Source organism: Diceros bicornis, chromosome 2 (genome assembly GCF_020826845.1).
Source record: "Diceros bicornis minor isolate mBicDic1 chromosome 2, mDicBic1.mat.cur, whole genome shotgun sequence".
Lineage (NCBI taxonomy): Eukaryota > Metazoa > Chordata > Mammalia > Perissodactyla > Rhinocerotidae > Diceros > Diceros bicornis.
Window position 1 is genome coordinate 80789737 of NC_080741.1, and position 16993 is coordinate 80806729.

The window sequence follows — 16993 nt, forward strand, 5'->3', positions numbered from 1 at the left end:
TTGAAAATATTTTGAAGTCTGCTGTGTACTAACTAGTCATGAGAAATAGCTGTGGTTACTAAGAACTTTAAGTATAGAGATAATTCTACACAGTGAGGCCCATTAGTCTTTTTTATATATATATATATATATATATATATATATATTTTTTTTTTTTTTTTTTTTTTTTTTGGCTGTGTTGGGCACAATTCTCCTGGCCAAATATGGAACCAGAGTTGTATGTTGACAACTATAGCAATAAATGATCAGTGCTCCAGAAAAACCAATGGACCCTGCAAGTCAGAAAGAGTGGTTTTCTTTGCCAGTGTGGTGGAATCAGATAAGTTACACTCATGCCACTTAAATGTTGCTGCTTATTTCCCCAGAAAAAGTAGAAGGGAAAAGTTTTATCAGGAGGCAGTCAATATCAGAATAAAATCTCTTTTAAAAAAACTTATAGTGAAGTATTTCATATTTTTAAAAAATACCACATTTAGATAATACCATGTTTAGACAGAAGACATGAGGGAAGCAATTGCAGGTTTACAGTCAGTACACGTGAAGTTTTGCGTACCATTCCAATAATTGGAAACGTTTCAGAGGTATATCAGCCAGTTTAATGTGTGTGTCGAAGCCTAGTAAGTGACAGTTTGTGCATAAGGTTAAATCTATTTTAATCATCTGTTACTTGAGAGTGTTAGTTGCGGTGGCCTGGCATCTCCATCCCTTTTGACTGTTGAACATTGCTCCTGGGAGACCTGCTTGGGTGACTTCTACTTGATTTAAAGTGGTTCACCTTGACCAGCCTGCCTTAAACAGAGCGTTTTCTGTTCAGCAGCTCTGCATCTCCTACAGACTGGACAGTAATTACTTTGTCAAGATGCCTCCTCCCCCTTTTCAGTAAGATTCAGGATTTTTCTGTTTCCCCTCCATGTTTGCATCTGACTTTTCATGAACTAATTATCCCGCAAGTCTCCCAAACACGGATGACTATTGATGGGCCGTACATGCGCTCAGACTTCCGAGAGGATTACAATTTGAACCTTTTGTGACATAACATGAATGCTGCTGTTGAGAATGGTCGAGAAACAAACATCAAGTAGCTGTCTAGACAGCCAGCGTACAATGGGCCGGTCAGAGGGAAGATGCATTTGCAGACCACGGAGTCATTGATAGAAAGTGTTCGTTAGGCGTGTCTGGACATCTCCAGATATTCTTGCGTGGTCATTCCAGGGTTAACCAGTGTCTAGAAATGTTGTAACCTCCTCAACACTGGGCAGAGTGTCAGCTTGGGCCCCAAAAGTTTCCTTGGTTAAACTTCCCAACAGATTTCCCAGTTAGGATTTTTAATGATCAGCTTGGCAGTCCATGAGTCCACTTAGATAGAAAGAAAATTCCTACCACCTATTTCCTGTTTATAAGTAAAATTGTGAACTCATTTGTTCCCTACAGGGTGAAGAAACCAAAAGCCTGACTCTTATCCTGCATCGGGACTCTGGCTCCCTGGGATTCAATATTATTGGTGGCCGGCCGTGTGTGGTATGTTAATTGCTGAAATGTGTTTTTCCTTTCCCTGATGTAGCTGGAAGAGGGGTCAAGGTTTGGGGGTGGGGGTAGGAAACCTTGCTCATCTCATTCTGCTCTCTGTCATTAGAGAGTTCATTGTTTATCTAAATTCACACTCAGGGATTTTAGCTTAGTTGTGGTCTCCTAAAATAGCATTGTCCTGGTAATACAAAGCTAATCTAAACTGTTTGGCTTTTGGGGTGCATGTCTGTGTCACAGTTGAGCTGAAGAAAGTTGTGTGAGATGTGCGCAGTTGTAACTGAGTATCTGAGCTGGATTGTGGGATCCAAGACTGAAAGTCTGATCTGGAGTTCTGCTCTGTCAACTCTTCATTAGTCAGGGACGATTTTCTAATTCGTGGGTTATTGCATCCCTTTGCTTTTTCCTCCCACTGAAGCTCTGTGTCCACCTCATTCATCATGAGCCCCTCCTCCAGAAGGAAGAGGCTGAATTCAAATCTGTCGATTTAACTTCGAGGAAAATGTCTGCTGATAGGGCTCTGGGGAAGTGGCATAGGATGTGTTTCGGGATCTCGCCTTTCAAGCAGGATTATTGGAATGTGTGTTGTCTGTTGCCTGTTTCTTTTGCTGACCATTTCCTCATTTATTGGCTTAAAAGGAAAATAGTCAAAGGAAAGGAAAAGAAAATCAAATTCACTCATGCAACAAATAAGTATTGAACGTGGGCTATTTGCTAGGGGCTGGGAGATATCATGGAGCCCAGGGAGACGGATCCCTGTGGTCATTGAGTTTATGTCCCAGTGGGGACATCAAGCAAGGAACAAGTAAATACAGTTACAGATTGGGAAAAGTGATAAAGATGAAAGAAAAAAATGGGAGGATGGCGTATGGTAGATACCAAGTAACAAGGTGCTTCATTGACTGGGGTAATCAGGCAAGAGAGGAGGAGAGAGTAAGCCAAATTCTAAAGGATAAGAAGATGTCAGCCATCCCGATGTGGCTAATGTTTGCCCCACCCTCATGAAGCTCATGTCTAGACTGATGAGTTAGGAGAGGATGGCCCAGCTGTCAGTGATATTCTCTGTGCCTGGGTCCAGCTAAGGACATCGTGGGTGTCAGTTAATCCTAGGGGAGGAGGTGTCCTGGGGCAGGGCGACTGGAGCTGAGTTGTGAAGGATAAGTAGGAGTTTGCTAGGTCAGAGGTCCATATATAATATATTTAGTTGAGCACTCTTAACTGTAAAAAAATTTGAGCGTATTTAGCTAGCTATAAATTTGATATATCTTCACTTCTGAAGTAATGTTACCTGCCTTATAAAAGTTACATGCAAATGGGAGCGTTTTAAATGATGTAAGTGAGTAGGAATAAACTTGCTAATGTGTTCTTTCATCATTCCGATGCATTGTGTGGCCTGTACCCGTCTTGGAAGACCACTGAGCTAAAGGAAAGTGGACGAGCCCAGGGAAGACCATATGAGGCCTGGAACAGGGACGGAATTGAGACTTGGGGGAACTGGCTAGAGCATGGCTAGAGTTGGGGCGGCGGGGAGGCAGGAAGTGGTCAGACAGAGGCTGCAGAAGAAGACGGGCCTGATCCCAAAAGGCCCAATAAGTCCTGGGGTTTGGGGTTTGAATTACCTAGGCAGTGAGTGGCCAACATAGAGCTTCAGTGGGCACGAGGAGGATTATGGGTAAATCCCCCTTGCTCCTGGCCAAAGCCCCACTTGCAAAAACAAACAAACATAGTTTATTGTAGGAAATGACAGCTTAGTTATAAGTGATACATAGTCACTAAAGTGATGAACTAATACATTATCTGCCTTATAAAACATTCATATAAAGAATGTTGTAAAGGATGAGAATAAAATATGGGAATGAAGGTGGGTGGGGGCAGGGGGCATTCCCACCTTGCTGAGCCCCAGGGATGTGCACGTACCATGTTGTGTTTCTTCCATTGTCTTGGTGGAGTTCTTGACAAATTGTAGAATTATGTCAGGTTGGTATTTTTTAACTTTTCCCTTTTACCAGTTGACTGAGATGTGCTCACTGATTTAGTCCTTGCTGCCGGGAGCCGGCTCTCTCCAGCTCTGAGATGGGCAAGGGAGCGAACTGGGACTGAGTCTCTAAGTAATCGGCCCTGGGAAACCACAGCACTGGGACCTAGCCGTGTTCTCCACCTTACCATCCAGGTGTTTTGCCATTTAGCGTGAAGAACAGAGAGTTGGCTGTACTTGGTTTACCTTCATAATTTTTATTCCTCCTCTCCCCAGCCATGTTACCAGTTTTAAGAAACAGCTTCAGTAAACTAAGATGCCCTTCACCGTTAGACGTTTCAGAAGCTTCCGCAGCCAAAAGAGCCCAAACCAGGAAGGTGTAGATTCTCTGCCTCATGCCAAAGGGTCTGTAGGAGAAGGGAGCTCCGTGTTTGCAAAATGCTTGAACTGGAGATTCGTGCCTCTGGCTCTGGGATTGTTGGAAAACCTACTGTGTGAAAGCCAGTGAAGAGGATGCTTAGTTTCTGCACATCCCCAGGGGGGAAAGGACACTCTGGGCCTCACTGGAATATGGTTCTTTCTTGTGCTTATCAAAGAACATGTTTTAGGTTATTTCTTTTTCCTTTTAAAAGTGATTAAACCAGACTGAATTTCGTAGCGTTCATAAGTGTTCTCCATTTATGTGGTCTTTTTGCAAGAACTACATGCATGTCCCCTGGAGGACAATTTAATTCCATATGCATGTGTTTGCCAAAGTGTTTTTTAAAACTTGTCCTAATTACCAGAAATAGCATAGTGAACCCTAAGTGTATCCTGCATTGTTGCCTGGTAATCTGGCAGGGCATTGAGAATGTGCTAAAACGCCAAGATGAGCAACAAGGCACACTCACTGTTAGTTGCTGGAAGTAGAATGCAGTAAGATGACGTGTGTCTTTCCCAAGGAATTCCTGTGTTAGATGCTGGGTTGGGTTGTGACATACACCCAGCCAGGGGGCTCTGACATAAAGCTTTTCGTGGCGTGATGCAGTACGTAATGCTCTTAGCAGAATCACACGATTCATTCATTAGTTCTCACATCCCTCAAGAAACAGCAGCCAGTCTAGTGTATCAAACCTTGCACTCCAGCCTTTGGCAAGTGTACTTCATTATCAGGTACCCCTGGGGTGAAAACAATCCCTTTGATTTTTCCTTTTCTCAAGCCAGCAAAGTAAAACAAATCCCAAGTCATGTTAGTTCCCCTTGATAAATTGCTCTAACTTAAGACGTGTGAGAGGAGCCAAAAAAACAAGAATAAAGAGATATCTTTTAAGAAAAAAATCTAGCTATCGAGGATGGACGTGATTTGTTTTTCTTTGATTTTGGGCTTTCTATAATTTTTGTATTCTCTTCCACCCCCTACCACTTACTGTCTTCATTTAACCTAAATTGTGGTGTTTGCTCTTGCCTGTTCCTCTCTGGTTTTTTGTTTGTTTTTTATTTGGAAGATCAGCCCTGAGCTAATATCCATGCCAATCCTCCTCTTTTTGCTGAGGAAGACCGGCCCTGAGCTAACATCTATTGCCAATCCTCCTCCTTTTTTTCCGTTTTTCTCCCCAAAGCCCCAGTAGGCAGTGTATGTCATAGTTGCACATTCTTCTAGTTGCTGTATGTGGGACGCGGCCTCAGCATGGCCCGACAAGCGGTGTGTCGGTGCGCGTCTGGATCCGAACCAGGACCGCCAGTAGCGGAGCGCGCGCACTTAACCACTAAGCCACGGGGCCCGCCCTGCTCTCTGGTTTTTTGCTTGAAGTTTCTGATGCTCCTTAAGAAAAATTAGTTGTGCACGTTGTAGTATTTTTCAAAACGAACCAAAACCAAAATCCCATCCCCTATCTCCCTCTTCCCCTCTAGCCAAGAAATGCAAAGCAGTTAAATCAGAGTAAACACAGATCACTTTTCATTTGATATATTGACATCACCTCTTAGGGAACTCAAGCTTGTCCATAAATCCTTTGTGGTCCATTGAGAGTCTTCAAGTTCCTCTAGTGGAATATTCCATAGCCTGGAATGTTAGACTTCTGAACTCCTGTGTATTTTTAAGATTTTTCTCAATGGGAGACAATGTTGCACTTAGAGCTTGTGTAAGAGAATCAGCCTATCCTTAGTTTGAAACTGACCTGTGCCACTTTTTAGCTGTGTGACCTTGAGTAAGTTACTTAACCTGTCTGCCTCAGGTTTTTTATCTATGAAATGGATAATAGTACAGTCATGTATTGCTTAACAACGGGGATACATTTCAAGAAATGCATCGTTAGGTGATTTTGTCATTGTGCAAACATCATAGAGGGTAGTTACACAAACCTAGGTGGTGTAGCCTACTACACACCTAGGCTATATAGTACTCATCTTATGGGACCACTGTCATATATGTGGTCTGTCATTATTATGTGGAGCATAATTGTACTTACCACTTGTTATTGTGAGGATTAAACGGTGCACCTAGAGCACTCACTACCTGGTCCCTGGTGTGTGCTCAGTAAATAGAAACTATTGTGCAGCTTTGTACTTACATTCGAGATATGTGCATGGGGAGCTACACAAATGCATTAGGACTAGTGTATTAGTAAGATGGCTGTGCTAGAGAAGGGAAGCAGATAGAGGTTCAGATGGTAAAGGGTTAGTGTGCAGTAGGCCCGTGCAGAGTGCTGTGATGCCGGGCAGGGATGCCTTTGGAGGAGAGCTGATCCAGCACAGCACCCACAGTCTCGCTGACCCTTCTCTCTTGGAAGAGTTGATAGAATCCAGATGGCAGTTAGAGACCTATCCTTGTCATGTGGGGATGAGTGTTGGAAAGAACACTTAATGCTCATTTTAGGTTCTGATTTTGGTTTCTTTTGAATCATATTTATAACATTGTATTGTGTGTGTGTGTGTGTGTTTGTGAGAAAGGGGGTGGGGAGGGAGAGAGAGGAGAGGAGTGGGGAGTGTGCCTTTTCCCTCCCTTAGTTACTGCCGTTGCACTTGAAGGGGTAGATTGAACCACATTCAAAGTCATCTGTTTCCCTTTTTAGAATATAGGGTTTTTTTGTTGTTGTTGGTTAAAGAAGAAGATGTATTTTCATAGTCGTTTTTTAACAAATGGAATTTTTATATATTTTTGTGTAGAGAAATTATTATTGAAATAGGTTTTATGGCATAATAGCAAGAAATTATACCCTGATGCTAGATCTTGGAGTTTTTGTGGAACATCCTGAACTTACTTTTCAAATGCTTTTGTTTGGAAACAATACATGCTTGTACCATTTAATTTATAAATCCATCTCACTAGAAATTTAATCCACACACTTGGAGAGAGTTCATCCCAGTGCTGTTTGGAAAGTTCATGAACAAGCTGTAAGAGTTTTTTATGAGCTTGTTAGAGCCTTTTGATTTTAAATAAAGGAAGGAGTTTGAGCAGGGAGCTGTCTTCTTTCCCAGGAAGTTTCAGTCCGGGCTTTGAAAGATCTAAAGGGATTTGAGGAGATTGAAGATCAGAATTTATTAGGATTGGGGGAGGGGTGCTTTTCTGATGCAAATCAGAACAAAAATACCATACCTATTTTCACGATCAGACTATTGGATATTTAAAAGCTTAATAATCCTCTGTGCTGGTGAGGATGTGGGAAAACTGTCTAGTGAGCTATCAGATTACCTCTGAAGGGTAATTTGGCTATCTCTAGCAAATGTACATATCCTTTGACCCAACAGTTCCATTGCTAGGGATTTGCCCCAGATATATACCAGCAAAGATATTTCAAAATACAGGTAGGAAGGTATTAGAGACAGCATTGTCTCTAATGGCAACAACTGGAAACAGGACTAATTATCCCTATGTTGGGATACTGTTCAGCCACTTCAGGGAGTAAGGTAGACTATGGGGACTGATAGTGAAAAATATCCAAGATTTTTAAAGTTAAGTGAAAGAGGCAGGGTACGCAAGAATGGAGAGAGCATAATCCCATTTATATGCATAAAAAAGGAACAGATACATGTGTAGGAAGGTGATACATTGAGGTTTTTTGGAAAGGATGCATAAACTGCAAATAGATGCTATATAGGGGAAGAAAGACGATGAGGGGGAGATGGTGGAGACGTATCATACTTTTCTTGTATGGATAGAACTATTTTACCGTGTGTGTTAATTTTAGTTTAAAACAGAAATTACGGGAAACAAATGACTTTTACCCCATTTTACCCCTTTTGACACCAGCAAGAGTCCATTACTGTCTTAAGAGTGTAAGCTTTATTTTCATGACCATCTTAATGCCTAGCATTCATGCGTGTGTTTTTTTAACCCAAAGGACAACCAAGATGGATCGTCCAGTGAAGGAATCTTTGTATCCAAAATAGTTGACAGTGGGCCAGCAGCCAAGGACGGAGGCCTGCAAATTCATGACAGGATTATTGAGGTATGTGAACACTGGCCAGTGTCTGTTAATAGGCTGAATGCCATCCCGTCTTCGTCTGGCTCAATGCGAGATGTTTGGTGGGGGAGGAAGGCCTAAACTGGTGGATAGTGGGGCAGGAGGCAGAATTATCCGATTATGTGGGACCAGATGGAGTGTTGATTGTCTCGGTGTTAAGTTTTTGTTTATATTAAATACAGAGAAGCCAGATTATGAGTGGCATGCTCACGATTTGGCTCTTTTCATGTGGCCTTGCATCTGTTTTGTATGCTGCAGTTATAACTTTGTGTGAAAACCACTGGAGAGTTGTATGTTAGTTGAAACCAGATGAGCAATCGCTGTTGTGCAAATTGTGACTCTGTTCATATTGGTTACCAGGGTATAAAGGTATCAGCTTTGGAGTCGTTCTAATGTCCTCAGAGCTCACAGCACACGATTATTGCCACAAATGCATTGTTCTCTCTTTTGTGTTTATTTTCTTTGCCTGTTTTCAGTTGTACAAGTTGATTGTCCAGCGATGTGCAGGCAAAGATTGATGTTCAGGATGGTCTCTCACATCATCACCGACTTCTCCATTTTCAGTGCTTCACTCATCATTTCAGACTCATATAGCAGGTTTATAGATTTACGCTGGGGGAGGTAGATCTCTCAGCGCCACTGTACAACACTTTGGAATAGGGTCGCACAGTGTCTTAGGATGCTCCAAGCTGCTGAAAGGGAAAGAATTATTCATGCCTCCTTGTATGGGCTCTTGTTGCGAAGTTTGATACAAATGACTCTTTTTTTTTTTTTTTAATGAGGAAGATCAGCCCTGAGCTAACATCCATGCCAATCTTCCTCTTTTTGCTGAGAAAGACTGGCCCTGGGCTAACATCCGTGCCCATCTTCCTCCGCTTTATATGGGACGCCGCCACAGCATGGCCTGATGAGCGGTGCGTCGGTGCGTGCCCGGGATCCGAACCCCGGCCTCCAGCAGCAGAGCATGCGCACTTAGCTGCTATGCCACGGGGCCGGCCCCCAAATGACTCTTTTTTGCTGATGGTTTTGACCATTTTGATTGCTCTTTTAATGGGTAAATACATGAGCTAAATTTGTTGGATCTCCTATGAGAAAAAAATTAAATATGAGAATCCAAGATGATATGTTGAATACCTCAAGAAACTCACATGTGGGCCCTAGCCCTAATACAGTGCGTTAAATAGGAAACTGGAAAAACAGCATGGATACCACTGCATCTTTGCTGTTGCAAACACATTTGTGTAGCGTCTGTATTTCTTGAGTATTTTTATGGCCCATTTCAAAACCTTGGACCAAGTGGGAGCTCTGACTATGAGATAAGTCATGAGTGAAGTTCACATAGCCCGCTGGAATTTGGCCACACGCTTCTCCTGGGGAAAGGAGCATTGGGAAGACAGAGAACAAAGTCTTGCTTTGCCAGTTCATTTGGATAAATTCCACAATGTGCAAAGCAGTATAGTTCAGGCTAATTTGTATCCTCAGGAAAAGATACAGTGAAATCTCACAAGGAAAACAGATTGACCGGGTTAGAGTGTAGGAGTCATTTTTCTGAGGGAGTGGGTACAGTGTGGTAACTTACATATTAAAAGGATACTTGATTTTGTTTTAAGGACTTTATTAGTATTGTTACATCACCGTTGACTCTTGGAAGGGTTTAAGAACCATTGGAGCTCTTTTTGCTGCGTGTTTTAGGGTCAATCTTTGTACTTCCCAGGTCGGGGGAGTGGATTTTCTCTAACAGGAATTTGCTCGGGCAAGAGCACTTTCTCAAGAGCTCAAATGCATACTTACTGTCTTTTTTTGAGAGAGAGAATACATTTTCTGAGACCATTGTTCAAAAAGATAAGTACAGCTTCCGTTGCCAAGGGTTTGGTGGAACAGCCAGTTTCTCTAAGTAATGGAATTTCATTGCTCTTCTGTTTTGCAAATGAGAAATCTCCAGCTGGGCAGGATTTTCTTTTGGCAAAGAATGATCTGTATTTGAAATGTTCAGTACAGTTTCTGGTAAGTCACATTCTCCCTTTGGACAGTATGTAAAATATTAATCACGTCCCAGTGTTGAGATGGAAAGAAGGATGATCACAATAGAGAAATGATATATGTGTAATTGCAGTTGACACACTGGGCCCTTCTCAGTCAAATTCTAATCTCTTTTGACGTGATACAGTGATTCCCATGACTGGAAAATATGTTCTCTGGTTCACCTCGCCTGTGTCTGAGTTTATTACCGGGCGTGAATTTGATTATTTTAAGTGTGCGTGTGTGTTTCCTCAGTAAGAAGAGTTGGGCTTTCTAGTTTTCCACCAGATTTCTTCCTTTTCAGGGGAGTGGGCAGACTACCACCAGACCTTCACCATAAGGACTTGAATTCTTGCAAAAGGGTTCTTATGTGAAATTCAGAGAGACTTAATGAGCTTTGTCCTTACTGCGACATCTTCAACAGTGTCTCTGCTGCTCCTGCTATCTGTTCCTTGAGACCAGAGCAGTGGTTCCCCCACAGCAGAGCCGGGCCCCCACCTTCTTTCTTTTTTTTTTAACAAATATTTTGAAGTGCCACCAATACTATTGTGAAATGAAATTCATAAATAATATTTATATACATATACACCTAATTGTAAAATACATATGCTGTAATGTAACAGAAAAATAAAAGGAAGATAATTTATAATAAAATGTATATATCAGTATGTAAATGCTCGGGCACAGTGACGTTAAAAGACACCATGATGTCACCCAAGGCTCACTCCTCCTTGTAGACTCAATGTGATGCACCAGCTACAAATGCTGCCGGGTACGGGAGGCTGGTGCCAGTCACTCAGGCACTGTGAGCAGCATCACCGTCCACGACTCGATTTTCCACAGTGGTGAACAGATTGTGGTTAAGTTCTGACACAACAAAGTACAGTCTTCCTTTGATTTACACACTTCTGTGTGTGTGTGTATATATATATTTTAAGTTATGGTAAAATGTACATAACATAAAATTTACCACTTTAACCATTTTTAAGTGTACCTCTCTGGCATTAAGTGCCTTCACATTGTTGTGCAGGCATCACCACCATCCATCTCCAGAAGTTTTTCGTCATCCCAGACTGAAACTGTACCCTTTAAACAACAACTTGCCACACCCCTCACCCCCACCTCCTGGCAGCCACCGTTCGACTTTCTGTTTCTGTGAATCTAACTAGTCTAGGTTCCCCATGTAAGTGGAATCATACAATATTTGTCTTTTTGGGTCTGCCTCATTTCATTTAGCATGATGTCCTCCAGGTTCATCCATGTTGTAGCATGTGTCAGGATTCCTTCCTTTTTAAAGCTGAATACTATTCCACTGTATGTACAGATGTACATACCACATTTTGTTTATCCATTCATCTATTGATGGATGTTTGGGTTGCTTCCACCTTTTGAGTATTGTGAATAATGCTCCTATGAACATGGGTGTGCAATCTGTATCTATTTAAACTGCAAAAAAACCCTTAGTGTTTATATGTAAAACAGAGTTAGGGTCTATACTCAGGTAATTATAACAAATTTGTTATTTTAACTTCATGAATATCTGGCAAGATAACGTGAAAGTTATTGGAAGCAGAATCGTTCTTCATTGCATGGGACTCGGTGCAGTGTAGAACTTCTAGCACCTCTGGTCCCCACCCCAATCATTGTGACAGTGAAAAATGCCCCCACAGATTTCCAGCAGTACCTCGGAGAGTAATAGGGGCACTGGAGGAACTGGGGTAAAAGAGATTTGTCTTATTCCAGAACCTTCTATGCAAGGTGGGTTGCTCAGGAACAGAGTTGTCTGTGTTCCCCACTTCCAGACTGACTGCCTGAGTGATAATAGCCACTGACTGGGTTCCTGCCTGAGGGCTCTCAAGGCCTGATAAGAAAGCCTGAGCTGGCCCCTCCTGGAGCTCGGCTGGGAATCTTGGCCCCCTTAGATCAAGTGCCCTCCCAGCCCACGTCGCTGCAGCTTTGGAGCCTGGCTGATCCAGGAGCCCGTGTTCTCCACTGGCATCTTGTGCCCCCGTCTGTCCTGGGTTGGGACACACAGGCTGTTGTGCTCACCCTGCCTCATACCTGGTACTGAGATACAGCAAGTTCTGACTTATTTGATGTTCGCTCCTGATTTTTCTTGTGTGTCTTTCCCTGCCCTTACTTAGGAGCTGCCCCAGGTCCTTTTCACAACTTCGATTCCACCCTTGATTGCATCTCCTCAGCTCCTATTTGGAAAACCAAATTTAATTTCTGCATAGTACCTTTTGTACTCATTCTAAACCATAAATAGCACAGTGATTTTAGTTTTTCTGCTTCAGAGCCTGCTTTCTAAACTCCCTTCTGAAGACAATGTAATGCTCCTATACCTTAGTACCAACCAGATTGCTTAGAGGAACTGCGATTTTGTTCTTTCTGACGGTTTGAAGCCTTTGGAAAAATCTTCCCAGTGCCCCCAGAGTGTGGGTTAACCAACGTACGCAGGATTTGTCACAAATATAACACCTTTCTCTATGACCTCTAGAGTCTACTGTGGACCAGTCACATTCTACCCAATTCTACTGTAAGTTATTTAGGAGAGAGCAAAAGGTGAAAAGTCACATATGGTCAATATATCCTCAAAAATCCCTCAGGAAGGTGCCATGTGGGGAACACACCGTCTCTCCGTTAGTCTAGCCGGCTGGTTTCCCCAGCGTTGGAGCATCTCCCTGTGTCTTCAGTTGACTACCGTATGAGGTATTTGACTTGTTCTGCAAATAGCTCATTTGGTGAAATGCTCTTCCTGAAAAAAGCACAGGGGAACCAAGACCTACTAAGAAATCTGCAAATTCACTCTGGAGGCATGTGCTATTGATAAAGTAATTTCTCTCTCCATCCAGTTTTTTTATCCACATGGCTTGCGTATAAGTTAAACGACCATGTGATACAACTCCACTGAAATTCTTTCTCAAAGATTTGTAGCGGCCACCTACACTTATATCTTTGCCGGTCTTCCAGCGTCTTGGGTTGGAGAACTGGGCTCCTTCTCGCATTATACTAGTCTCCATTTGGTGGTCAGGTCAGAGGTAATGACTCTCTGGGTTAAATGCAGTGTCCTGTTCTGCTTTGAGATAGCATATGGGCTTCTCTGAGTGCAGTGAAAGTGGGAGACTTAAGCCCTCTGTTGCCGGTAACCATTGTTTTGTACAATCTTCTGTAAATATGTGTTCATCTTGGAAGTGTTGTGATTTGAAAACCCAAGGATGTGGTCACAGAAGCTGTGTAAGAGCTTTTGTGTAAACCAGTCATTCTGTTTTGTTTGCTCTTGGTTTAGTTGGTCTATCGTTGCTAACAAGGCTGGGTTACAGGGTTGACTAGAAAGAATTAACAGTGCCTTCCCTTCTAGAGCCAGGCTGCTTGGTGGAGCAAAGTGAGTTTTCACCATTTGTTATTGTTAGGCCAAAGATAATGTTCTGAGTTGTCATATTTAGTTTAGTTGCCATATTTCTTCAGTCTCCTTTACTTTAGACCAGTTAGTTTTTGTCTTGCATGCTACTGATATTTTTGAAGAGTACAAACCAGGTCTTTTGTAGAGTGTCTCTCAATTTGAGTTTGTGTGATGTCTTTTCGTGAGAGTGGATTCAGATCATACGTTTTGAGCAGGAATACCACAGAAATGTTGGTTTGTCCTTCTTGGCGTGTCATGTGGGGAGTTGCATGATGTCAAATTGTCCCTTGATTGGTGATATTAACTTGGACGACTTGGTTTAAGTCATATCTGCCAGGTTTCTCCACTATAAAGTTACTGTTTTCTCCTTTGTCTTGTATCTTGTGGGAGTACCTTGAGATTATGTAAATATTCTGCTACTCCTCAAACTTTCATACACTGGTTTTAGCATCAACTTATGGTTTTTGATTGATTATTATTATGAGCGTTGACAAATGGTGATTTTCTAACTGCATTCTTTCTATTTATTAATTGGCTTTCCACTATAAGAAAGAGTGTTCCTTTCTCCCCTATTTTTATCTACCTATTTATCAATCTGTCACTATCTATGTGTGTCTGTCTGTCTATCTATCTATCTATTTCAGTATGGACTCCTGGATTCTTAAAATTTGGTGATCACATTGGCCAGTTTTGGCCAAAGGAGCTCTTTCAAGCTGGTACCACTATCCTTGTGACATTTTCCCATCATTTTTTGAACACTTTCTTACTTTCTGGCATCACAAGATACTCCAGGCTCATCTTGTAGTTTCTTTGCCCCAGCTCTGGAATCAGCTGTTTTTCCAAGTAGCTCGAGCTCCATTTAGTGAAGAAAGGTGTTTAGAAACCAAAATATGGGTGCTGGGGTGATCATTATGATTGGGGTTTCATTGTTTCCAGGCACTCTCAGCAAACAGAGCTAGCAAATGTAAATACATACATATAAACATACACACATACAACATCAGCAGCAGCAACACCAGGCACCTCTTCGTCTATTTCTCTGTTCATCCTTCTATATATTTTGAAAACTATAAACTATGCCTATATCAATACCTCCAATTTCATTCCAAGTCTGCATAGTTAATTTTATCTTTCCTCATTAAGTGTTTGCAACTCCTAGGAGAGTCTCTTCTGAAATAGTGATGAATGTGCTCTTTCCCTTTGAATCAAATCTCTGATCTTTGCTTAGATGTTATCAGTGAATTAAAAATTGTTGATGAAAATTGTTTAAAATATTTCCGTATTATTTTGGGGGGTTTTTTTTTTTTTTTGGTGAAAAAATATGCTATAAACTAAGTGATTTTGTAATTATATTTTCCTTTTCATTATAGGGGTAAGAAAGGCTCAATTTCTCATGTAACTATAGACAGGAAACTTATTATTGTTAAACAGGCACAGATATGACAAGCCGCTTTTGGGTAATGTTAGAAATAAACACGAGGCTCTACTGCTGTCCTCTGCAGTGACTGATACCCATTGACCGTGTGTAACAGAGGAGAGTAAAGAATTCTGTGGCAGTTATCCACTTAAGAAGTAAAAACTGTTCATGTTAATTTGAAATCTGTAGCTCTTACCTTAGTTACCCAAATAACCTGTTTTGATGAGAGATTTGGTATGATTCAAGCTGTGTTGAGAAGACTCGTTATTAGCTGCAAAAATAAGCAGGTTTTGAAGACCAGTTATTAGTGATGGACTCCACCTCTCTATTTCCAGAGGCGGAGATGAGAGCTTCATCTGATGTACCAATTTCCATCAGTCGCCTGTGTTGCCAGTTGGATTATGGTGTGGAAGGTTCCGAAGCCATGTCTGAATTAAGTGGGGATGAGTGCCGTGAACGTTGATCAATGTTTGCACAAGAGAGGAAGGGGTGTCGTTTTGCCTCTGTGTTTGCTAGCCCTGGATGGACTCACTTAAGTGATGTTTTTGGAATGACTGCATTATCATTTGGAAGTAATGACTCTCCTTTCATTGGCCTAGTGTGTACTCAATGGTAATGTGTATCAGTCCGTCTTTTTGGTCTTCAGATGTAAAATAAACACCTTTATACTACCTTGGTTTTTTCCTCCTCCTATCGCTCTATTTAAGCACTCTTATCACTTTCATCTGATAGCCTATACTACAGCAATAGATGATCCTGGCAAAGCCATGTAATGGTCCTCTAAAATGCAGCTGGTTGCCTTAGTATTAAAAGGTGCATGGTAAGGTGGAAAGAGACCTGAAATTTAAATCAGGAGCCCCAGGTTTAAGTTTCTACCCAGTTACTCACTCTATGGTCTTAGTATCCTAAGTGCTGAGTGCTTGATTTCTTCATCTCTAAAATGGGGAGAGCATAACTATCTATCTCCCCTACTTGTCATGCTCTCTGGGTAGATCAAGAAGATAATGTAGGTCAAAGGTTTTTTGCTATTAAGCGTGAATATGAAGAACTGGTATTTCAAATTAAAATTTTGATATCTGATACAAGAACTTAATATCAAAGCTAAGTATAGAAGTCAGTAAAATACTTTTGAGATCTGTTTTGGTCTTGTTATATGTTTTAGCAGGAATGTAGTGCTGCTGTAGGATAATTGAGAAAACCCTGAACTATTTCAGGGACACATACTTCCCACAATTAATGATGTGACCAACTAAAACCAAATATTCCTTCTTTACTGCCTGGTTGCCTTTAAAAAAATACACATTATGGGGGCTGGCCCGGTGGCGCAAGCGGTTAAGTGCGCGTGCTCCACTGCGGCGGCCCGGGGTTCGCCAGTTGGGATCCCGGGCGTGCACCAATGCATCGCTTGTCAAGCCGTGCTGTGGCGGCGCCCCATATAAAGTAGAGGAAGATGGGCACGGATGTTAGCCCAGGGCCAGTCTTCCTCAGCTAAAAGAGGAGGATTGGCAGATGTTAGCTCAGGGCCAATCTTCCTCACTAAAAAAAAAAAAAAACAAAACACACACGCTATGTATTAATTTATTTATAATAACTGTACTGATGTAATGACTTGGTTATATTTATTACTTTTGTTATTGTTACTTTCTTCTTATTATTTTGCTATTAAAACTAGCAAACTAGCTTTTCAAAAAAACCCAAACAACTGGCTTTTCAATCAACATCTTTGTAACAGACACCACTGCACGCCAGCCAGATAAACATGCAAGTTAGGTGAAGAATGGAACATATGGCATGATGCAATTTGTTTATTTTAAAGGCCTGTATATATACTAGTCTTCTTATAGGAAAAATACTCTGAGCTAATCAACGTTTTATAGTTATTATAGTTATTTTGTGGAGTGGGATTATGGGGAGGACTTTAAAATTTTAAAGTCAAATGTCTGTAATGGTGGAATTCTCCAAAGAAGTGAGTATTATTTTTATAGTCCAGAAAATAGTAAAGATGAAAAATGTGATGAGTTAAAAGTTTGTTTTGAATTTTAAATATCACAAAGCTGACTCCTGCTTGTGTGTTGCCTTTAAACATTACTTGACATTCTCATTTCTGAAAGCTCATAGCATATGGACCCAGGTATGGAAATGTGTGGACAGCTCATGCTGAAACTCTGGAGTCAGGGTGTTGGATGCTCCTCTTTGGCAGAGCGCCTCCCTCC

The 16993-nt window shown here is 41.6% G+C and overlaps 1 protein-coding gene across 1 annotated transcript in view; it reads left to right on the top strand.

Moving 5' to 3' along the window:
- The window catches only part of PDZRN3 (PDZ domain containing ring finger 3), a 230744-nt gene that overhangs the window by 13766 nt on the left and 199985 nt on the right, over positions 1-16993 (top strand). The window contains exons 2-3 of the mRNA XM_058563691.1: positions 1432-1518; positions 7819-7926. Coding sequence (XP_058419674.1) covers positions 1432-1518; positions 7819-7926 — 195 coding nt within the window. The remainder of the gene's footprint in view (positions 1-1431; positions 1519-7818; positions 7927-16993) is intronic.